We start from the raw sequence: 25,273 nt of genomic DNA on the forward strand, positions 1-25,273 counted from the left end.
ATCACTTGTTGTCGCCTCGAAGATCGCTCAGATTGAACTTAGCTGCCGCGCCGTCTACCTGCGGCTTTTTATATGGCGAGACGAATTCCAGAAAGTTCCCGATACACGTAAACAAGTAAGCAAGTGTCTGAACTTTCTAGGAGGCTCGAGCATGTACCACAATAAACATAAACAACTAAACACGTAAACAAAATAAACCGATAAACACGTAAACAAGACACTTCTAGAAAGTTCGAGCACAGTCTATTCGAGTATGTACTAGCGGACCTAACGCCATCTAGTATTGAGTAGGGGATTTATGTTGCCTGTGTTCCGGTAAGTTTTGCTGGTTTGTCGCTAGATGGCACTACGTGTCATTATTAATGATTCTGTTAAACACAGCGGTTAAATCAGTACGTAGATATATGCGACGCAAAATCTTGCGCGCACGTCACCGCTCGCTTGTGAGTCCCTTGTGATCTGCCCCTTTAAAGGGGTACTTACATTTCGATACCTAAAGGCGCGAGTGGTACAGGCCTGCTCTCGGAAGAGTATTGTTGTTTTCGACAAAAGTATTTATTTGCATATGATGTAGGCAACATCAAAATCAATCCATCATGTTTCGTTTAGTAATAGTGATAAGGCGATGGGCAATTATTATATTGATTGCCCATGGCCTTATTACCACCCTGGGTCCCTGGGTGGGTGGTCAAATATTAGCTTCTCAACCAATCAACAGATAAATCTATTTTTGTGTCAAATAAGTCGAAGTGCGAAAAATATATAAACGGACTTTACACCATTTATCTTGGCTCTAAAGACGAGGCGTAAACACTGTAATTTTAATTAAAAAGGTCACCACTGATTATCTCGTGTTTACTTTAATAATGATCGACGCTGACCATACTAATTGGGAGTTGACAGCTGACTGTCAACAAAGCGGTGGGAGCAATGTTTTATACTGTATGATGGCCATATTCAGGTTAAGACTTCTAGAACAGCCTAGAAACTTTGACATGCTCAAAGCTAAATGCGAAATGTGTTACCTCTTCACCAGTGGCGGATTTACAAATTTGCCGCCTGTAGACTATTCTTCTATAACTGACCTTTGAAATTCAATACGTTAGTTTAGTTCACAATCATATACCACCAAAAACATTTTTTGAAAATTTTTGCTGACACGACCACACAAGGTTTCACCCTGTGCGGTAGCCAAACGGCGAAGCCATACATATTTCTTGGTATGTAGAATTTGTTTAATTTAGGGTTAAAGTAAGGCCGTGTAGATTCAGAAGCTTGGCTCTTCATGATACCTCATATCTTTTTCACAGGACACAGGGTAAACCGTAAACCATAAGTGGTCGTCTCGGCAATATTTTACAAGAAATGTTTTGGTGGAATTTTTTATTTCTGTAAGATAAAAAATGGAGCAAAATTTGCCGCCCTTCTAAATCTGCCGCCCTAGGCTCCAGCCTACTTAGCCTATTGGTAAATCCGCCACTGCTTTTCACACCCAAACTTCTAAACCGATTTTTCTGAAATTTGGTATGCAGATACTTTTAGACCCAGAAAAGGACATATGATACTTTTCATCCCGGAAAAATGTACGGCTCCCGCGCAATAAACGAATTTTGGTGCATCTGAGTTGCGGGCGTCATCTAATAACATTTTAGATTTCTTAAGTAGAATTTAAAACATATCATTGTTTACAAGGTTAGTCCATTACAATGATTAAAAGTTTAATGCGCAATGCACAAGTGACTTAAATGCGGAATCGAGCTTGGAAAATAAACGCAATAAATAAATAAAACCTCCGAAAACATGGTTACTTTTATGTGAACTTTGCAACTACTCAGCCTAAGAAATCATATTGTATATCTTCTCTTCTCATTAAAACATGTAATAAAAATAAGTTATGGCTGTAAACAAAAGTTTATTATTAAAATTGATTAAAATTTTATTAAAAAATATCAATTAACTCAATTAATATGAGCCTACAACATTTTAATTTATATTTTGAGGTAATTTACTAAACAAAATCTGCTCAGTCTTATAACTTTATTAAATGCAATTTACTGGTGTAAAACATTAAAAACAAGTGGCATACAAGTAAAATCTTATAATACGAATCTAATAATTGTTCTAAAAGTCTTATAAATTATAATAATGTAACATAATTAGCGTTTATATAGACTTATAAAATTCCGCTTAGAACTTTGTATTCAATCTCTGTTACATGTGCGATTAAAAGCTAAGAAAGAAAGTTTTAATTTTAGGTATCCTTTTGTTTAAAATTTTAAGCATAAAAATAGCGGTGGGTTCCTTGAGTATTTTTCCAACAATATTAATTTTGTTTCAAATGGGAATTTGAAAGTTATAATATTTAAAAAATGTCTTAAATTAATTTAAATTTAATATGAAATAATATGGTTTGGTTTTTGAGCCACTATAAAATAGCTATTATAATTGCCTATTTGCCCATAGAGAGCAAATGTTCTTATGGACACACCCAAATTTATCGCTGTTGGCACAAGTGTTACCATGAAATCTTCAATTTAAATACTGTATGTATACTCGGAATTATTTTCACACCCAGCAGGATGACAGTCAAAAATTACTGTACAAAAGAAGTAAGAAGAAATGAAATGCAAAAAAGTAAACTTACTGGCTGAAATTATAAATCAGAGTATATCAATGAAATATTTTTGTTTTGAATATCTAATGAGGTTCCATATGAATGGCCTCCTGTCAAAAATTATACTAAAGTCAATTTACCTTCTAAAATTCATTAAACTTCGTTACATTGGCGTAGTTGGTGTTGTATTATATTAGGCCCCGGGCTATTATTGCGCCCCTCCTTAAAATTATTTTGGATCTGGGGCCCCTTAAAAACTTTTGATACCAGCTGCCTTACTCCCGACAGAAACAGAATCGAGAATTAAGAAAATTATACGAATAACAGCTTTTGCTACTTCCGACATATACATATTATACTAGCGCAAAATCGTGCTGCGGCTCAATTTGGAACTAATTCGGTCTCGTCTCTTCCCACTCTTGACAGCTATACTAGCGCACGATCGTGCTGCGGCTCAATTTGGAACTAATCAGTAAATAATAATCGTATCGGTTTCGGGGGTAAGGCTGCAGGTGTCACTGCTTCATTACTTTACTATCATGAAGTCGCCTTACGGTTTTTATTCTTAGACGGCGTCGAAGAGAAGTTACAGTTAAATGTCATGTCATCGTTGAAAATGTCTGACATGGACATCGTTTCAGCCCTTATCGGCGCTTGGAACAACTTATCGAAATCTTCCATATTCTCTTTATCATGAAACTTCTGAAATTCACTGATCACTTTTCTCGCGGAAGTTTCTGGATAAAACTGCATGCTGTCACCGGAAGTGTCATCCTTGAATCCGCTGTCCACTCTCATCCAATTCACATTTGAAATCTCCCGTAGCGCTGTCTTAGTTTCACACTTTGACGCATTCGTAACAGTTAGCTCGGAAGGTTTTATGGCACTTTCGTAGTAACTAGAGGCATTAACATTGAATGTGTTCTCATTAAAACCGCTATCGACTCTTTTAAAGCTTGTTGTTGTATCGTTTGTCACTTTAGTACAATTATACTCTACTTGCGAAATATTTTCAGTCAAAAATTTGAGATCAACCTTATTGAAGTCTATCTTTCTATCCTCCATAGTAGGGGGTATATCGAAATTATCTAAGCTACTATCTAGAGACATTTTTTCTGGACTCACTCGTATGTTACGCATCTTGCTTATCTCGTGAGCTAGGACGTTGTTTCTTTTGCTTCCCTTTATCGGCGTTTCGTCGAGAGTGTAAATATTGTGTATTTTAGTGGAAGACTGAACGTCGGACTTATTCTTAAGTGACTCTATCTTGACTAGATGTTGAATGCTTGGATCTTCTTCTATAGACCACGTCCTGGACTCCTTTTCAAGTGGACTGCTTTCAGAATTAGCTGTAATGTTTCAACACACAATATTAGATAAGTTTAAATAAATGTTTCAAGAAACATTTTGTAAGATTTAAAAGACTAGTTGCCTTAGATTGGTCCAAAATCAACCAGTTTATTAAATGTTTAATAATTGATAATAATCATTTTAAAGTCAATACGAAAATTTTAATTGAATTTAATAAATAACCAAAGAACACTAAAAATACGACAACTAGTCATACTTACTATGAAAACTATTGTGCATGGACACATCTATGCTCATATCCATGCTGAAGTCCAACTTCTGAACAGATCGACTTCGGTGCAAACTCGACATGCTGAGGCTACGTTTCTCTCTCAGCAGCGAGCCCCTTCGACTTTTGTGTGGCGAATCTTTGAGGGAAGTACTTCGCATCAAAGACGATTTATTTGGTGTGGATTTACAGAAGCACTTCTTATCCCCGGTAGCCTCAGAATCAAAGCAATCCAAACATGTGGCCATAGCTTCACACTCGGGGGAAGTTAGGTTGTTTTTCTGAAACATAAGAGGATTCATAATTTAACACATTTTTGTATTACATTTTGACGATGAATAAGGGATTTGAATTAAATTAGCAGTAGTGGGACTCGAGCGAACCTTATGGAGACGTTTAGATTCAGCCACTGCCACTAACTTCGGGCTACTGGCAGCATTGCCCTGAATACTTCTATATTGATGGGCATTTTCTGGTGTCCATGGATAACGTAATATCGTAACGTAATGCAGATGGGGTTGTCAGGTTGCTAGACCGAAAAGCCGGACAAAGCGGTCAGCTTGGCCGAACATACAAAACACGCCGGAACCTTGCTATCGAGTACTTAGAATCAAAACTTTTAGTATAGCAATACATTCGGTAGCGTGTACAGATTTTGTTTTATTAAAACAATTTAACATTTAATAGCTCTACAATTTTACATCTCATTAGGTGTCCATCAACCCTCTAAAATTTGTAAGGCTTTATATAAAGTTATGAATTCTAGACTTTACAAAAGCCGGACTCCCTTTAATTTTAGCCGGACACGCAAGTGAAAAGCCTGACTAGGTCCGGCTTTATCCGGACGCCTGGCAACGCTAAATGCAGAGGATGGTCCGTATCAGAATTTTGTAAATAGACTAGAAATATCTGACTAAATACGACAGACCTATGTTATTTTGGTAGAATTAATTTAAGTCAATGTGAGAGAAAAGCCACAATGTTATATTTTGATCCATTGTCATCCGATGCGGCGCCGCAGAAACGTCATTTTATGGTTTGCCACTACACATTGATATTGACATAAGCCAAACAAGAAACATAGGGACCTATCAGACAGAAAGCGGTCACGCGCTCTAGTGTTCTGCGTTCGCATTCTACTTTCGGGTGGTCCAGTCACATAGGAGCAATTCTGACGCGGTCAGAACGCTCCCTGTGTGAGTATATAATGTCTATGTAACATAATACAACCCAAAAATGCGTTCTTTCTGTTACTGTCCGCTCTATGTCTGATAGGTCTCTTAGGCCGGTACAAATAGTCAGTACTCAAGATGCTTCTCGGTCAAGACACGATTCAGGCTCTGTGATTGGTTGGTTGTCAAAATTTGGACCAATCATAGAGCCGAACCGTGTCTTGAGACCGAGATGCATCTTGAGTACTGACTATTTATACCGGCCTTAGTTCCATCTTGTCTAAAATACAATTTCTCTTATGGTACACTGCAACTAAAAATTAAAGCAAATAACAAACCTCTTCATCACTGGATATCGCTTTTGTTACAGGAGAAATGGACGCGGATGCGAGAGAGGACGAAGTGGTTGAGTTCTCACATCGCTTGGGGGTCTGAAACTCGATCGGGCTGAAACAAGGCTCGCCAAAGTCCACTACGTCCAGAATTTTGTTCCTCGGCTTATTCCTTGACTGGCGGTTTTGAAGGGGAGTTCCGAAAGTGCGCTTCATTCCTCTAGATACAAAATCATTGCTCTGTAATATTAAAATTTTGGCTGTTGTAAAATTGTTTTTTGTTTTTAATAAATAAAAAATGTTGACATAGCATTCTATTAGTGACTAGCTGTCCTGGCAAACATTGTTTTGCCATTAAATGATTTTCCCTGTTTTCCTGCTCTTCTCTTGAAGTTTTTTCTGATTTTTTTTCTGTAAACCACATGGAGCCCGAGACCTTTCCAACGAATGCAAAACCGTGGAAATTGGTTCGAGCGTTCTGGAGTTATAGCGTCAGGAAGGAAAACCCGACTTATTTTTATATATTAGATTTAGGTAGAAAGCACAAGCACAGCATGAAAGACAGGAGGCATTACTGTAATTCCCCTTTATTATATTTTTTTTATTAAATCTTATTATATATTTTCTAAAATAAAAATTTCACAAGAACCATACACTTTCTTGCAAAAAAAAGTAAAAACACCTATGTCCTTCCCCATGGTCTACTCCTTATCTGGGCCAAATTACATAAAAACCGTCTAGTAGTATGTCGAGAGATTAGCGCGTACAAATAAAAATAATCGGCCAAGTGCTAGTCGGACTCGCGCATGAAGGGTTCCGTACCATTATGGAGCAAAATTAGGCCAAAATTTGTGTTTTTTTTGTATGGGAGCCCCTCTTATTTTTTATTTAACATGAATATTATTATTAAATATTAAAGTACACATAAAATTAAAGATTTTGTGAAACATTGAAGGCCAAAATAATGACGTTTGTTGTATGGGAACCCCCTTAAATATTAATTTAATTTTGTTGTTATAGCGGCAATAGATATACAGAATCTGTGAAAATTTTAACTCTCTAGCTATTACCGTTCTTGAGTTACAGCCTGGTGACAGACAGACAGACGGACGGACAGACATTGAAGTTTTAGTAATAGGGTCCCGTTTTACCCTTTGGATACAGAACCCTAAAAAAACAACTTACTAATTCATCAGGGCTAAACACAACAGGGGTGTGTGACTCGCAATTTGACGGTGGTCGCTGTTCTACGTGAATCTCGTCATCTGTCTGTTCAGAATCATAATAATCCTTGTCGCTCTGTTCTTCAAAAAACAGCTTACGTCGTAGAGATCCATTTGCTGTTATCTCGTATTCTCCAAAAATGTCATTCTCCTGAAAACAATTTTGGAGTTTTAATTCATTGTTTCAATTAATGCCTTTATTTAATTATTTTTTTAGTAAATGAGACATTAGAGAAAGTTAACGAATAGCAAATATTGACAAACTGAGAGAGAGAGAGAATTGGTATAATTAAACAGGTTTAGAGTTGATGGCACATTTGACAGCATCGTACGCGTTGAGCACATTGAGACGGGCCATGCCGGGGCTGAGCGTGCCGGGGCTTATCGCAAAAATCCGCCTCCATACAATTTGTATGGAAGCGGATGCGCGTAACGCACACTGTGTCGAGGCGCAGCGGATTTCCGACAATGCGACAAGGCCCGACAAACCCGCTGCGCCCCGGCAACAGTGTGACCACACTTACACTTTTTGGAAGATTTGAGGTCAAATGAATGACGATTTAGTAGTCCAAAATTTTTTGTAAATTTTAATAGAAGATCGATATTATATAATATAAAAAATTAAAATGCATAATGAAGACAGTCCATATAAACATTTTAGTTTTATTTTAGTTTCAACCACGTAGTGAAAACCGGCTTGAAACAGCGCTTGCGCTGTGTTTCGCCAAGTGAGTGAGTTTACCGGAGGCCCAATCCCCTACCCTATTACCTTCCCTACCCTCCCCTATTCCCTTCCCTTCCCATCCCTACCCTCACCCTATTACCCTATTCCCTCTTAAAAGGCCGACAACGCACTTGCAGCTCTTCTGATGCTGCGAGTGTCCATGGGCGACGGAAGTTGCTTTCCATCAGGTGACCCGTTTACTCGTTTGCCCCCTTATTTCATAAAAAAAAAAACGTAGAATACATTGATTAATAAAGGTAGATTTTCGGTAGAAGCTAAAACACAGTCTAGTAGATTTTAGTAGAATATAGCAACGTTTTTGACATATCGAGTCACGAGTGATTTAAGAGTGGTCACACTGGAGCTATCCAAAGTACTCAAAATCCGTCAATGCGATGCGACCCGGCCCGGCAATATAGTGTGCTATAGCGCATTTTGCGCTGCGCTGAGCCCCGATCCGCCCCGGCACGCGCCGACAAACTGTGCGCGTACGTTTATACGAAAGGCGGCGCGTACGGTGCGGACGAATGTGCGAGGTTTCACGTCATTTCATACAACAAATTCTAAAATGCGCCTTTTGGTGCGTACATGCTATTAAATGTGTAACCTTCGAGGCATGCCAGAAAAACATGCCTATTTAAGTATTTTATTATGATAGATATTTTAAAATATTCATGAAATTTTTACAGAGTTAATCATTTGTATTAAATAAACCTTAATAATAGTTACCTCTGTATAATTGCAGTACGGTTCTAGAATTTTTTCAATTTCCGGTGGGAGTATTGGTGGAAAGGTTAACATTGTTTGGGCTGAAACTAAATATCACATGGTATTATACTTTGTCTATCATCTAATTAAAAAGAATATAAATTATTCTTGGAAGGAGATAGTGCATTTAGATCATCATCAGCAAAGTTGACTAAAAACCAGACACTGTCACATGCATTTATAGAATAGAATAATATTTATTGCATGAAATGTGGTTTTACTTTATTTACTTTAGTAAGGTACACCAACAGTACATAGGTACACATAGAAAATAATTATGCAAAGTAAAGATCTGATATATGTACCAGTTATGGGCGTACATATCATTACAAATTGAGTGACAAATTATTATACTTTTAAATGATATTAAACAACAAATATGACTAATATTTGAATTACAAGAGAGAAATCAGACAATGTGCTATTGTGGGGTTTTTGCTGTTATGCGATTTTTGGCATCTAGATGTCAAAATACATCATGTGAATTTTTTTCAGATTTTTTCTGTGGATATTTACAAAAATATAAAAAATTATGTGTTTATTCCATAACAATACTTAAAATTGTATTTTACACCAAAAACTGGACAATAGGCTAATGCGAAAAAATATGTCCAAACGATTTGACGATAAACGACTATTGCATGATTATTCGGGTAAATACATTAAATAAATAAAAATAAATAATCATTTAATTCAGGCAACAGACCCATAAATTGCTGCCTACTGCACACTTCCACTCCAGCACATCTCACTTTCACACTACTTCCACTCAGGTAGCCGCTGGTCAGTGATCACCCGCCTCAGGTTCCCCAGACACCTAACTTCAGCTAACCGAACCTTTACAGCTGGCCACCAAGCATTGTCGAAGGCCCTCTTTATGTCCAGCGATACCACAACAGAATTTTTTTCCTTCTCTCTCTTCTTTCTGATGTGGTTCACTAACCTATAGAGGGCATCTTTGGTGCACCTTTGGAGCATAAAGGCATATTGGTTGGGTTTTATTTTGGACAACTTGTAGAATCTGAGTCGGACGACCGTCATATCGCGGTGATCATCTCAGTCCACTTACCTCCAGCCTCCAGTAGTCTCAGACCAGCATCAGATCAGTCATCGCAGAGGTTTACACAGGACCCAAGAGTCAGGAATAGTCATACTTTCTTCATTAAAAAGAATAAGAATGTCTGACTGTCCCTGGCTAGCTTTTTTGGGTGTCTTAAGTCGTCATAGACGTAAGAACGACCAGGGGTCGTTTTGGAAGACATCAAGTGGTAAAGTCCTTTACATTCTTTAAATTATGTACGTTGCTCATATTTTTATTTTATGCTTTACGGTTATTGTAGGAATCCGTCTTCTTCAGTTTTCAGGATATAATTATAATCATATTCTGTTTCGATTTTTGTAATCCACGTGCGGGTTTTCTCACAAATAAGGATGTATGGTCATTGGGCAATACTTGCTACAAATTTAACTAATCGTGACCGATAAGCAGCGAGATCTGTTACAAACTAACGAGAACATATTTAGATATTTTTTTCTTTCGTAAAGACTCCTAAAAAGTACTTAAAATTGTCACGACAGCACTTGTTGCAGTTTCACGCCTGCAAGCAGCTGTCAGACAGTCAAACATTATTCGTGGAAGTTGTCCTGGAGGTCCTAATGGAACCCAATTCAGTATTTAATTAGGAATGCGATTGCTAGCTACTATAAGATGTGCTGTTATAGTGTGTTGTGTGAATATTGTATTGTATTGTAAGTTGAGAAGTTTTTAAGATAGTTTTGATCCTGATTACATTGAACTGTCGTGTACTGTAGAAGTCGACGATTAAAGCACCTTCATATAAGAAAGGACTACGATGCTCTCGGAAGACTGTCTAAAGCAATTTCTTGCCATTATCATTCATTTTATTAGAACATAATATGATATTGATTATTGTGACACCAACTCTGGTGACCCGTGGCGATGAAGGTTATGATTAACATTTTATACCATTTTATACTATTAAAATCATAGAGCCAGTCTCCAGAGTGTATTTTTTTAACCTAGAGCTGTTTCGATTGCAAGAATGTCATTTATGTCATCAAATAATGAATGTATTATAACAAAAATACATACTATTTTTATTTTACCTAAAGTAGAAAATCATTTTTTAATCACCAATAGTAAAGTAATAGATGTTTACCAATATTCTTATCCCAAACAATTTCCCCGAATAATATTGCAATGAGATATTATATTATGTGCATTTTATTGCAGTCGAAACGCAAAATTACCCGAATAATCATGCAATAGACAATAATGTTTAGAGCTTGACCTACTCCAGAACGATAAGTTGCGTTTTGCTTTATTTAAAAAAAACCTTCGGTGGTAATTAAATATTGTTAAGATGGCAAGATAGGCAAAAAAAATAGCTTTCATTTGAGATATAAAAAGTCTTTGATGCTTTTTTTTTGACAGAGTTATTAACAAAAATCAGTTTGTCGGCTCTCCTGAACATTTTCAGTTTTGCGATTGTCCGGTTATTCGGTGGGGGCGTCGATATGTATGTCTATATCTTTACTGTCAGCTTTTATAAGCTTGTTGTGTTTATAAAGGTCTTAATGTCAATCGGTCAAAATCATAATTTGGTTTACATGGATCCAACCTTCTGCCTTGTATGTGGCGTGAAAAATAATTTTAAGAAACAACATTATAATAGTCAAAAAGGATATAAAGCTATAACATATTAAGTACTAACATTAAGTAAAAAAAAAACAAACAATAATTCAAATGATAAGTAAAAAAATAACAGCATTTTAGAATAAATATTCCAACAAATTTTACAGTTGATTTGGTGTTTTTTTTTTGTTATCTTAATCATTTATTTTATAATAACAGATTTAACAAAACTGTACCCATAAGAAGATAAATGGGTATTGAAGTCTGTAAAAAGTCCTATGTTTTTGAAGTAAGAAATTTTAATTCTAAATTAATTCTAAATGATTTGGTAGAGGTTTGTAAATAATTATTTATCTTAAGAAATCAACCTCTTAGGGCTTCCACACAAAACTAAGAATTTGCTTTGCATCATAAATATCTTTGACAAAACTTATAATAAAAATTACATTGCAATGTGAATTCACACTAATTCGCAGTTATGTGTGAGAGCCCTTAGCAGTTAGTCATGCGAATGGTAGTTAATATAATAGTGCAATTTGTATTTTTTTAAATTTCACACCAGAAGGCATTAAAGAGGGAAACAAAATTGTGTTCCTGGATTCACCCTATTTTACACGAGCAAAGTTAAAAGATTGTAATATATTGATAAGACCTTACCATCTTTAGTTTCTTTGGTATGTACACTTTCAATGCTAGTAGTTGTTTGTACACTGCTTTCAAAGGATGCTATCAATGGTTTTACTTTTTTGGATGATTCTAGTGGGCTAGGCATCACCATCTCTTGAGAAAAAAACCTGTAAAATATACATCTTACATAGCACACAGACACAGTGTAGCAACAATGTACATATACCACATTATCATGGTAGTACTTAAAAATTAAGTAAGAAAAGTATGTCAAAATCTTCAAAATGTTTCTAATCAAATGATATATTTTTATTGATGACTGCTGCAGTTTACAATTACATTTATATTTATAGCACAAAATTTCAAATTGACTATGAATATGTATTTCCTGTTTATATGTATAGGTAAAAAGTTCCTTTAAACTGTAATATCCTTTTAAGTTTCAGTTTGAATATTATTTACTAACTAAATGCTGCCTACAAAATGTTCAAGCAGAAATTAATTTGTTGAAATGGAACCATTACTTGCTTTGTGATAAAAACTATACGATATCAGTTCTATGTTATCATAGTATCTCTATAACAAATTTTATCAAAATCGGATCAGCGTTTCAAACGTGAAGAAGTTACAGTCGGTCAGATACACTTTGCATTTATGTACTGTATCATTATACCCCAACCACATCATTCAATTTATGAGCAGCATTGGGTTGGGGACGGTACTCTTATGCGAAGGAGTCACAATAGATCCTTAAGGGTCGCAGTAACATCAGGGCTACTTGACCTGCCTTCAGCAATAAAAATAAAAAAATAAACTGTATCACTATGTTATTATTGAATGCTACTTTAAGGACTGCACTAAAAATATAATAAAAACATTGCAGTGACTCACTTTTCGTTAGCCTCTTCGGCAATTTTTTCTAAGGCAGGGTCTGGGGATGGTTCAAATTGACTACTGCAGACCACGATATCTGCAGGTACCAACGTACAAGTCTGGTCTATCTCCCATCGAAATGATCCCCTATTCTTCTTTTTATATATTTTGCACATTCCTGGACTGCAAAGATTAAATACAGGTCACAAAATCGATTTCAAAACATACTCGCAATAGATTACTTCGAAATAAAAACATATAAATACCTGCATATTGGCTTGTGTAACCTTTCGATTAAAGCTCTATCGAAAGGGTTTCTCACTTTCACCTTAGGAGGAGGAGTTGATTTATTGTAAATATCACTAAAATTATCATTTTTAAAACTCATTTCGAAAATAACGTCGAAAATATTTCATCACAACCAACGTCAAACCACCGTCGTCCGTCAAACATAACCACAGAATACAAATTACGGTACCTACTCACGAATCTCAGTCACGACCATAGACTTAATATATACAGGGTTACCTCGTAAGTCGACCTAGATCCTTTAAGGGGCTATAGTTAAGATAATTTCTGACTGATTTGACTATGAAACACCCTATCCTAAATCCAATGGTTTTCGAGATAATCTAATTTTAAGTATTTTTCATAAACAGTCTATTTTTTGCCTTTTGTTGTATCTCCTTTTTTTATTCTGAGCCTCTGGTATGTTTGTTTATACGTTTTATTTTAGAAAATGAATTGCTCTATCCATAACAATAAAAAAAAATACAATTTCAGAATAAAATGAGTCGTAAAAGATGGTGAAAAGTGAAAAATCAAACAAAAATAAAACCTAAGATGTGTCTTTCTTTAAGCGATACTTAAAAAAAATCTATGGAAGTCTGTTTACAGATAAGCTTAAAAACATCTCCATTTTGTCAGCTATCCAAAAAGGTATAACATTATAGGGTAACATCAAAACCTCATAAAAAAAACTTTGTTAAAAGGCCCACAGGTAGCAAAAATTCCGGTCTTTTGTTAAGTATCCTTGTTTGAAATAGGATACGTGCGAGCGAGATGAGATACGTTTTGTGTATGTGGGAGTGAGAAAAAAGATAGTTTGAGTTACTTTGGAGTTTGGATGACTAAACAAAAGATTTAGCTTAGTCTGCTCATGCGATTCGTCCGTGGTAGATGCGATTCTTGCTCTGTGCTCTCTCTGTTTTTTGACTCGGCTTGTATTTCTGGACTGATCCCGTTTTATCTTCGTGACTACCTGTGCTTGCTTTGTGGACTTTGTTTTGTGCTTCTGATTTGGAACTGTTGAAAATGGCGGCCTATACGAACGAGGAATATGCTGACATGTTATTGTGTTACGGATATTGCGATGGTGTATCATCAAGAGCTCGTGCCGAATACACACGACGGTTTCCTAACCGCCGCGCCCCAGATGTCAGTGTGTTTGATGGAGTTTACCGACGAATTAGAGAGACTGGTTCAGTTTCAAGACGACGGTCTGACCTGGGTCGTCCACGTGTTAATGATGACGACGAACAAGATAACGATATAGTACAACGATTTAGATCAGATCCAACTACAACAACGAGTGTTGTTGCCCGAGATCTTGGATGCTCGCAGTGGAAAGTGTGGTCCACCGTCCATACAGCTGGCTTATACCCATACCATTACACGCCCGTACAAGTCATCGAAGAAGGCGATCCTGTGAGATTGGATTTCTGCAGATTTATGCTGCATGCCGATTTAGAAGACCCAAATTTTTTTAAACGCATTTTGTGGACTGATGAGTCCAAATTTGACAAAGATGGTGTAACAAATTACCACAATGCTCACTATTGGGCCTCAAAGGCAGACGGAAATCCAAAAAAGAAAAGAGCAAAGGGATCCCAGAGGCGATTTAGTTTGAATGTGTGGATGGGTATAGTTTGTAACCATTTAATTGGCCCATATTTTCTACCCGAAAATTTAAATGGAGAAACATATGAAAACTTTTTGACTGAAGAATTACCACAACTATTGCAGGACTTACCGGCGGAAATCACCCAAAATATGTGGTTTCAACACGACGGTTGTCCTGCACATTACCGAAGATCAGTCCGACAATGGGGATTGTCCATTTTTTTTTAATTTTGCTCATTACAAAAACATTTCGAGGAATAAGGTCAGTGATCGTTTTTCTGTATATAAACGAAAAAAATACCCATTAGTTACTTATATTTTTGAACAAATACGTTTAACCTTTGTTTGACCTTCAATGGCGTTAAATTAGCAATAAATTCGACCAACATTACGTTTCGAACTTTTTTTAAGCTTCTCGTATCAGCTTTCACACAATGAGAACTTGCATTTGACGAACCAGCCATTATAAATAAGATTGTAAGGAAATTTAAAACATATGCAGAGGTCAAATGGCGGCCGATGATGACGTCAGAGCTAAACTTTAAAAATTTATTGAGAAAAAACTAGCCAATGAATTTCAAAATTATTTAATTTATATTCTTAAAATACCCTATTTTAACGAAAAAAAATATAAAAAGGACATGTGATTTTTTTTTGGACAATGCCCATTGCTAGATACGACGTATCCCAATAAGTGGATTGGGAGAGGTGGACCTACACCATGGCCAGCCAGAAGTCCCGACTTAACCCCCATGGACTATTACGTATGGGGACACATGAAGACTTTGGTGTATGACGACCCCAATCCCATAACGAGTGTAGAAGTTTTACGCCAAAAGATTATTGATGCAGCCGATAAAATGCGAACTACACTAACAACTGGAGTAGTTAAAAGTGCTTTGAGAAAAAGAATGCGAATTTGTGTCCGAAACAGAGGCGGACACGTAGAAAATGAACTGTAAAAACAAAATTTAATAAATATTTACTGTTTACATTTTTTTGTTTAATTTTTAGAACTAACTAATATTTTTATTTCAATGCCCGGGGAGGCTATCATCTGAGTTTTTTGTAATAAAAACTGCTATTACCCTATAATGTTATGCCTTTTTGGATAGCTGACAAAACGGAGATGTTTTTAAGCTCATCTGCAAACAGACTTCCATAGATTTTTTTTAAGTATCGCTTAAAGAAAGACACATCTTAGGTTTTTTTCTTGTTTGATTTTTCACTTTTCTCCATCTTTTACGACTCATTTTATTCTGCAATTGTATTTTTTTTTTATTGTAATGGATAAAGCAATTTATCTTCTAAAATAAAACGTATAAACAAACATACCAGAGCCTCAGATTACAAAAAGGAGATACAACAAAAGGCAAAAAATGGACTTTTTATGAAAAATACTTAAAATTAGTTTATCTCGAAAACCATTGGATTTAGGATAGGGTGTTTCATAGTCAAATCAGTCAGAAATGATCTAAATTATAGCCCCTTAAAGGATCTAGGTCGACTTACGAGGTAACCCTGTATAGGTATAAGGTCACGACTCACGATAACCAATAGGCAGTGTTGCCAGGTGCAAGACAAATTTTGTCCCGGGTAGAGCTCCTTTATTTATTATAGCGGCTCTACATGATGGGCCCGCGTGGGGAGGACGTAGTGGCGCGGGCGTAGGATGGCCGATGGTGCCAGTGACGATCTAGCTAGGAATATTTTTTAGAAAATGTCATTTTATTCGTGTTTTATCGAAACCGAGCAAAGCTCGGTCAAATAGCTAATGAAAATTTACTTACAATAATAATAGCTTAAATACAATAATCCTGACTTTTTAAAGATACAAGTTTGGGAGTTTCGGCTGTGTTTTAAGAACGGAAAACATACTAAGCATATAATTATTAAAATCATTATTATCATCATCACTATCATAAACCATTATTTTAATTTTAGGCTCGAAATAATTATTCGTAGAATTCAAGAGAAGGTTCATATTAGGAGGGAGGTCATACGAAGTTCACCGGGTCATCTGGTGAAGTCATAAATTATTAAAAATGCACGTTTTGCATTGCCGCAATGGCTAATGTCCATCTTGAACGACGTTTAGATCACAACTGAACACGGCCATAATGTAGAGGCGTTGCGACCATTGCATAGCCATCGCATGCGCCATTCGATCGCTGCGCTGGTTACTCATGTAAAGGAGCAATTAAATATTATAATATTTTTTTTTATATATAAAAGTTTCAACAATTAAATAGTCCTTGTAATCTCATCTTTATTTCACTTTATAACTTTATTAACTGATGCATTTGATTATATTATTAATTTATTATTTTGGTTCAAACTTCAATGGTTGGTATTGATAACAGTAATTACTAGAGAAAAAATGCATAATATCATTCCTGAGAAAATTTCAAGTGAGGACGTGTCATTATCTAGTTACTGTGTTTACTTGTGTTTACTATTACTTTAACGATAATTGTACCAACAGCTGTACAATTTGTACAGATAAAAATATGTATGACGTCTATTAACTATTAAGTATAATAATATTTAAAATAGTAAACACTAAAGTCTAAACGATTGTAAGTCATAATTTATACAATAATTAAAGTAGGTAGGTAAACAGTATCTCCTGTATTTCACGAAATACCCTTGCTGGTTGACTAAATTTTAATATTTTAGCTCCAATTTTACCAATGTATCGCTCGTATGTAAAGTATGGATTTTCCAGATTTGCAAGAGATGTCTCACGTATGACGTAATGAAAATGTATCTGATCATCACTGAATTAATAAACCTTATTTGTTTGTCGATCGCTTCTTTCTACTTAAAATTATAGAGGTCAGTTACTTAAATCACATATTATGTTATCCTGTAAACAAACGTTTATGTCCATATTTAAAATTCGGAAAAATCCATATATATTTTGGCAACATTATCATGCCCCCCCATAGACTATAGAGTATAGACAACTATAGTCTGTCAAAAAAAGTGAAGAAAATCAAAAGTGGCAACATCGTAGTGTCATCCCTTTTTTCTTACATTGATTTGAAAGGGATGACACTACAATGTTGCCACTTTTTTATTTCTTCACTTTTTTGACAGACAGTACCATCGTTACTCTTCTTCTTCTTCTTTTTTTTCTTACTAGTCGCGTTCGTTTCGCTTTTTTAATGTACATTGCGCATGCGGAAAGTTAAAAATTAGTGTCAGTATGAGTGTCATGTTCTAAAATATGACAGAAATTGTTAGAAGTTAAAACATGACAGTCCATTATGAAGTTGACAGTCAGCTGCCAAACTGCGAAAAAATGAAACGAACACGGCTATTGTAAAAAAAAAACCTTCCATTGTAAAAAAAAACTGTCTAATCATGACAATTGAGTCTTTGAGATTTGACACTTGACAGTTGACACTTGACATTGGCCGCCGCCCGCCGCCGTTGAAAATGATAATTTCAAAACGATTATTTGGGTTAATTTACACAATTTTTGTGAAAAAATGGTAAAAACTGAAGCAATGTTTTAGTAACATTCATATTATTATATTTTCTGTGTCAGTGTGGTGTATTAACAAGCCTACAACACACATCTTTAAATGGTTATGAAAAAATATTAAGATGGATGAATATGAAACAAGTTTTGAGCCTATGGATGTGGATATAAGCGCTAACTCCACTAGTGCTATGGATATATCATACACGGAACTTCCAGACATCTCACAGATGAACTGCAGTAGAAGTCCGATCCCGAATATAAGATTCATGACAGAAACACAACCTGAAAATAATGACCACATATCTTCCCAGAACACACAAATATTAGAGCTTAAGGAAGAAAAAACATATAATTCTTATAGAAGCTTGTTTATAATAATTATTGTATGTTTGTTATCAATAGGATCATATCATATTTTTTCTTATAAATGTTTTGAAGACTTTAGATCCAAATCGATTAGTCAAAGATTGTATACAAGGTTATATGGCCAGACAGTTGCAATTGAAAATGTGATAGAGTTTCTAGATTTACAACACAGATCTAAAGTTCTTGTGCTTTATGGAGGAACAGGGGTTGGCAAGACATTCATGGTTTCTCTGATATTTGAAGATTTTTTTAATCATACCAATATCTATCATTACTCTATGACGAACTTAGAAAAAGCATTCACTGCGGAATCAATGTTTGGAGTAACATTATGTCAAACATCTGTAATGATAATTGATGATATAACACTTGACAATGAGATAGGAAAATATGTTGAAGAGTTAATTGCAAGAAGCTCAAATTTAAATAAAAATATAACCATCATATTAATATACAACTGTGCCAATTTTGACAAGCACCTTACACCAAATTGCCCAAATGATTTTCTACCAGAATTGGAATCAAAATTTACTAATATTGACGCTGCAAAGAAATTCGTTAAATTTGGACCATTGACTAAAGATAGCTTGAAGAAGTGTATACAGTATGAACTAAAAGAAAATATTAATGAGACTGACTTAACCAAAATGATGAAGAATTTTGATGTTGAAAGAGATGGCTGCAAAGGTGTGCACCAAAAGACAAAATACTTAAATGTGATATAGTTAAGGTACGGACTCTGGAATTTATTAAAGTTTGTTATAAAGTAGCCCTTGTAGTATTATTTTTTAGATAGTAAAGTAGATGTAGTTAGATTATGTAATACAAGTATGTGTATTCCATATACAAATGAATTTAGTGCCTATATCATCTTAGATGGTTGGCTGTTATTAAAGAAAAAACTAATTAGATCAAAAGAACTTTATTTTAGAGAATTTTACATGATAATCGGCAATGCAGAGAATCAAGAAATTATGTCAAATAGAAATATACTGACAAATTTTAATACACCTACACTTCACATTATTTCAAATTATGCTACAACGTTTACATTCATAATAAAGGTAATATTTTAATTAATTGGTGCACCAAAAGAAAACTTGTTACAACAATTTCTGAGAAAGTGCAATAATATAAAACTAAACATAACTATTCACTCAATTTAAGTACATCCTAATTAGTAAATCAGTAAAAAACTTAAAACTGCATATTTTATGTTTTTTTATATAAAGCCTAGCTGATAGAATTAAAGAGGCAAAACGATAACTACCTTTATTGATGGACAATACATAGTTTGTATTAATAGTACTTTGACAAAGATAATATATCATATTGCACTGTACCCACATAACATATTATCTAACACCAGAAATTCGAGGACATTGTATTAAAAAGTGCATTACACTTACAATAAAGTTAAGTGCATATAAATGGCAACTGAGTTATCGAACAGTAAGTACATTTCCATAACTTATATTAAACCCTTTAAAAGTTATGATAGACTCAGCCTATAGACAAACATTTTAATTTTATTGAAAAAAGCCTTCTTAAATGTAAAAGCCAGGTTAGTGCACAATCAGCAAAATGTGCTAGATAACAAATAGATAGCTGTCTTTTAAGTTTTAAAATATTTAAATTTTTATATAGATTCGTACCATACCATAGTAAATGTTTGAAATGTTTTGGAAAACTATTGGAAGAAGACAATACACAGTATTGTTTAGATGATTTGTGCTATACGAAAGTAACATGGATATAATTATATAAATAATATTAAATTGCAATTAATGAGCCAACTCAAAGCATAAACGAAAATAATGATTTCATCACTAATTTATTAACTTTTATATTTATTTTTATACCTATTTAAAAATAATTTATCAACAATAAAAAATATCCCAACCCAAAATTCAAAAATACAAATATGTGTGATGTAAAGATTAAAGAGCCAACTATTTTCATAATTTGATTATGTTAAACAGCTTTTGATAATAGAATCACTTTCTTTATTGTTTTATAAAATAAGCGTAACAAAAAATGTGAGAAAGAAACATAACAGATCATAATTATTATTATATTATACTTATTATTTTCAAACAGGGATAGCTTTTGACACACTCAACATGCAATGTGGAAACGAATGCATATGTACATAATAAGTTTATGTACACTTATATTAGGCTGTAAGGTAAAAGCTTCCTAACCCACAATTTTATAAATTTCAAATTAGAGTAATGCAAGTATTGCCTGCCTTCAAATACCTATAATTTACTTACCTGAAATTCTTGTCTTCATAATTTCAGAACGAGACCTAGGTCATACTGTAATATGATTACGCTTAAGATGACGCCTTGATAATTTGACTGCACCGATATCGATTTTTCTCAACAATGACTAAAGTTAAGAAATTAAGATTAATTGTCAGTATTCATCATGTCTTTATCTTTGAATTACACATAGCATGACAATTAATCAAAAATAACTCTATAAAAAGGGATTCTAATTTAGCCAACAGAGGAGAGTGATTTAAGCTTCCAAAATTTGTACATAGATTAGTTCAAGCATACACTATAACTTGCCCATAGTTTATATGAAATATATTTATGGTTTTTAAATTACGCGACAAAAGCCATTTTGTCGCTTACGCCCTTTCCATTTCTTGTTTTCAGTCTCATAGAAAACAAGCGATCTAAAACATATCCAAAACGATTTTTTACTTTAACGCGGCGTCATCTTAAACCATTAAGTAGATCAAGAGATATGATTGCAAAAATGTGGGTTAGACCACTTAGATACCTACAGTCAGAATTAGCTTTCCAAATTATTTTTAAAACATTGATTAAACACTAAATATGTGTAACAATAAAAGACTAGAATACATTTTATACTTTACAGTTATTGGCACTAAAGTCAAATAATGGCACAACTACATAACATTATACATTTAAGTAGTTACTTGTAGGTTATGGTTTTATAGATGATTTAATATAATACTGTATTTCAATCATAATAATATACAATTCCAATTGCTAACTATTCTTAAATATTTTATAAAATTGTAAAAACATGTAAGTATCATTTCAAGTAATTAGGTAGGTCTAGTAATAAGTAATTAACAGTGGGGTAAGATGGGGCCCACTGTCCTATAAAATATGCATTTTGTAGGGGAGAGGGGGGCAGTTTAGAACAGAGGCAGTTTTGAATTCTTTGTTTTATGAACGAATCCTTTACCATTCCTAAGCTCTGAAACCATTTTAATACTGGTAACACCGTCCTAAACGTCTGTCAGTACCCAACTAACGTCAATGTCAATGTCATTTTGAAAATCATTCGCCGGTTTGTTTACGAAGGCCATAGTAAATAAATATTTTTTTATTTGTAATCAAATTAATTACAAGGTAAGTATTATTTTCAAGTTATTATTATTTTATTGTGTTGTTTAAAGTGTATGCCGAGTATTACAAATGAAAATTAATTTGAACATAAGTAAGTTTTTCGTCCCGAGATGTTTATTTAAGCAAGATGGTGTTGGGGCAGATTTGAACAAAATTGTTGGGGCACTTTTGAATAAAATGTTCAAAAGTGCCCCTATTTGTACCTAACCAAGTTAATACGAATCCATCATAAGATTTTTAATTTTTTATTGGTTTCTTGTTTCAGTCATCATGGTAAGAAATTACAAAAAGAAAAAAGAAAATTCTGTAAATGAAGACGATGCGGAAAGAGCTGTATTGTGTGTTGTCAACAATGGTATGAAGCTGAGAACTGCTGCTGCTATATATAACATAAAACCAACTACCTTATACTATAGAGTTAAAAATTTTAAAGAGAATATTACTCCCAAATCTAAAGAATATAGTAGCAAACACACAGTTTGTCAAGTTTTTACAAACGATGAGGAATATATGCTCGAAAAGTATTTCTTAAGAATGTCTAAAATGAACTACGGCCTGACCTACGTGCAAGGGAGAGAATTGGCTTACCAATATGCTAATGCATTACACAAGTGTCCTGAGAAGTGGATATGCAATAAGATGGCGGGTATTGAATGGATGAAAGGGTTCATGAAGAGGCATCCTATTTTATCATTACGAAAACCCGAAAATACAAGCCTTTCTAGATCTACTAGTTTTAACAGACATAATGTTATGATGTTTTATAATAACTATGAAAAAGTATTACAACGAGGAAATTTTACTCCAGCTCGCATTTATAACTTGGATGAAACTAACATAATGACGGTTGTACAAGCGCCTAATGTAATAGCTAAAACAGGACAAAAACAAGTAGGACAAGGAGTTTCAGCCGAACGAGGCCAACTTATCACTATGTGTGCCATTGTTAATGCTGTGGGGAATACCATTCCCCCAGTATTTATTTTTCCAAGGGCCCGATTCCATGACTCGATGCTTAATGGAGCTCCTGTAGGAAGCGTTGGATTTGCTAACAGTCCGTCTAGTGGTTGGATGACAGGGCCTTTATTTCTCAAAGTTCTTCAACATATACAAGAAACCGTTAGATGCACGAAAGATGACCAAATACTAATATTACTTGACAATCACGAGAGCCACTGCACAATAGACGCTATAAATTTTTCGAGAGATAATGGCATGGTATTATTAACATTCCCTCCTCACTGCACTCATAAATTGCAGCCACTTGACGTTGCAGTAAACAGTCCTTTTAAAGCAAAGCTTGCAGTCGCTCAAAATGATTGGTTGCTTAATCATCCGGGTAGAACCATCACTATTCACGATCTGGCGAGTATTGTTACTCCTGCATATAATGCTTCACACACTATCAATAACATCACATCGGGATTTTCTGCGGCAGGGATATATCCATTTTCGAGAAACAAATTCACAGATGATGACTTTGAATGTTCAGAAGTGACTAATAGGCCAGTTCCTGCGCAACAAGCACCTTTGATTGTTGCATCAGAAAATGTAGCGATTGATCAAACTGATGAGATGTTACTTCAGGTTAGTGCTTCTGTGCCTCATAGCGATAACAATGATGCCCCTTATACTGCAGATCTTGATGTGGATCAACCTGTAATAACAGTCACTCAGGCCATTGAAGTATCTCAAATTGTTGTTCCTGCACCATCCGCAATCGACAGTGACGCCACTGATGCCGAAGATATAGAAGTTGATCAACCTGTAATTACACCCACCAAGGCTATTGATATAGGTCCGGTTGTTGCTAATTTTGAGAATATGAGTCAACTCACAATCACAAACCCTACATCTCAACCTCCCCGTGAACTTAACCATAAAGTAGATGAACTTGCAACAACCACTGAGACAACAGATAAAGCTCCAATAGGGTTAATAACTCCTGAAGCAATAAGACCTTATCCAAAAGCGGCTCCTCGTACTGGAAGAAAAGGAAGAAAGAAAGGTTCCTCACGTATTTTAACTGACACTCCAGAAAAACAAGCAATAGAAGCAGCATATCTAGACCGTCTTAAACGCAAACCTTCAATTGTTCCTTTATCAAAACGAGGTAAATCTATGGCTAAAAATACTTCTACAAAATCCAAGAGGAAGAAAACTTCGCGAGGTGATCAATCAAACTCAGAATCAGATGGAAACATATCTTTGCATGATGATTCTGATATGGAGGCAAGTGACAGTCTAAGTAGTTCTGAGTTTGATGCTCAAGTTGCCGAGGGAGAATCATTTCAATATTTGAGATATGAGGATTTAAATGAAAATGATTATGTGTTGGTAAAATGTCACTCTATCAAAAATGATGCACAAATGTATTTTGTGGCTATTATTAAAAGAAAAGACGAAAGGATGTTTTTAGTTTCTTTTATGAAAAAGAAGTTTGGTTATAAATTTTTGTTCCCTGACAAAGAAGATCAATCATTTATTCCTATTACGGATATTGTGAAGAAACTTCCAAAACCATGTCCTACTGCCGGAACTTCACGAACAGCTGCCCTTTTAACCTTCAAATTTAACTTTAGTAAATTTAGGCTAGGATAAGATTTATCTTCCAATGTTTTAATTTGTTTCTTTTTAATTTTTATGTTTTTTCTTACTGGCCTTTAAGGCTATTTTGATTGTTTATTTTATAATTTAAAGCTTTTAAAGTACGTTCCTAAGACTCATAAGTCATATTTTTAAGATAGGTATCACAAAGGTAGATATTTTATAAGATTTTTTTTTTTTTTTTTTTTTTTTTTTTTTTTTTATGAAATAAGGGGGCAAACGAGCAAACGGGTCACCTGATGGAAAGCAACTTCCGTCGCCCATGGACACTCGCAGCATCAGAAGAGCTGCAATTGCGTTGCCGGCCTTTTAAGAGGGAATAGGGTAATACGGGAAGGTAGGGAAGGGAAGGGAAGGGAATAGTTGAGGGTAGGGAAGGGAATAGGGTAGGAGTTAGGGGATTGGGCCTCCGGTAAACTCACTCACTCGGCGAAACACAGCGCAAGCGCTGTTTCACGCCGGTTTTCTGTGAGAACGTGGTATTTATCCGGTCGAGCCGGCCCATTCGTGCCGAAGCATGGCTCTCCCACGTATAAATCAAGATTGTTTTGCAATATTCATATTGATCTCTTTTATAACTTGTAAGTTAGTTAAATCTTGATCAAGACTGCCCCAGACTGTATAGAGTTTTATACAATTTATTTAAGTAATAACTAGTGTAGGTATATATGGCTATGTTCAATGATAATATAAGATGCAAATAACATAAATATAGTGTTGATTAAATTCTAAGTGACGTGGTTTTTATTTTATCCTGGTTTTTCAATACTGCCCCTAGGGGTTTCAAATGTGCCCCGCAGATGGGGCGGATTTGAACAAAATATGGTTTTTAAAAAATGGAAATTACGTTAGTTTGATGGATCAAAATAAATAAATATAATTTTTATTATTTAGTATAAACCCCATAATTATTTATAAAATATAATACATCTTGATTTATAA

The 25,273-nt window shown here is 34.8% G+C and overlaps 2 protein-coding genes across 3 annotated transcripts; one reads left to right on the forward strand and one right to left on the reverse strand.

Moving 5' to 3' along the window:
• Positions 1–2,380: 2,380 nt before the first annotated feature.
• Positions 2,381–13,045, reverse strand: LOC121731250 (protein aurora borealis). 2 transcript variants are annotated; one of them, XM_042120611.1, is made up of 9 exons: positions 12,835–13,045; positions 12,587–12,751; positions 11,726–11,862; positions 8,374–8,459; positions 6,883–7,071; positions 5,704–5,937; positions 4,186–4,474; positions 3,134–3,963; positions 2,381–2,770 (listed from the first exon to the last, which is right to left on the reverse strand). In XM_042120611.1, exons 1-8 carry the CDS (start codon positions 12,954–12,956, stop codon positions 3,152–3,154), a joined length of 2,034 nt encoding a protein of 677 aa, XP_041976545.1. In that variant the 5' UTR covers positions 12,957–13,045; the 3' UTR covers positions 2,381–2,770; positions 3,134–3,151. The 2 variants fall into 2 exon arrangements, with proteins under 2 accessions (XP_041976545.1, XP_041976544.1); XM_042120610.1 differs by having other exon boundaries at positions 2,381–3,963.
• A 4,849-nt stretch (positions 13,046–17,894) lies between these two features.
• On the forward strand, positions 17,895–19,098 carry LOC121731253. The gene has a single exon (XM_042120615.1). It carries the CDS (start codon positions 18,086–18,088, stop codon positions 19,052–19,054), a length of 969 nt encoding a protein of 322 aa, XP_041976549.1. The 5' UTR covers positions 17,895–18,085; the 3' UTR covers positions 19,055–19,098.
• Positions 19,099–25,273: the final 6,175 nt, after the last annotated feature.

The sequence above is a fragment of the Aricia agestis genome, chromosome 10 (assembly GCF_905147365.1).
Source record: "Aricia agestis chromosome 10, ilAriAges1.1, whole genome shotgun sequence".
NCBI classification, from domain to species: Eukaryota; Metazoa; Arthropoda; class Insecta; order Lepidoptera; family Lycaenidae; genus Aricia; species Aricia agestis.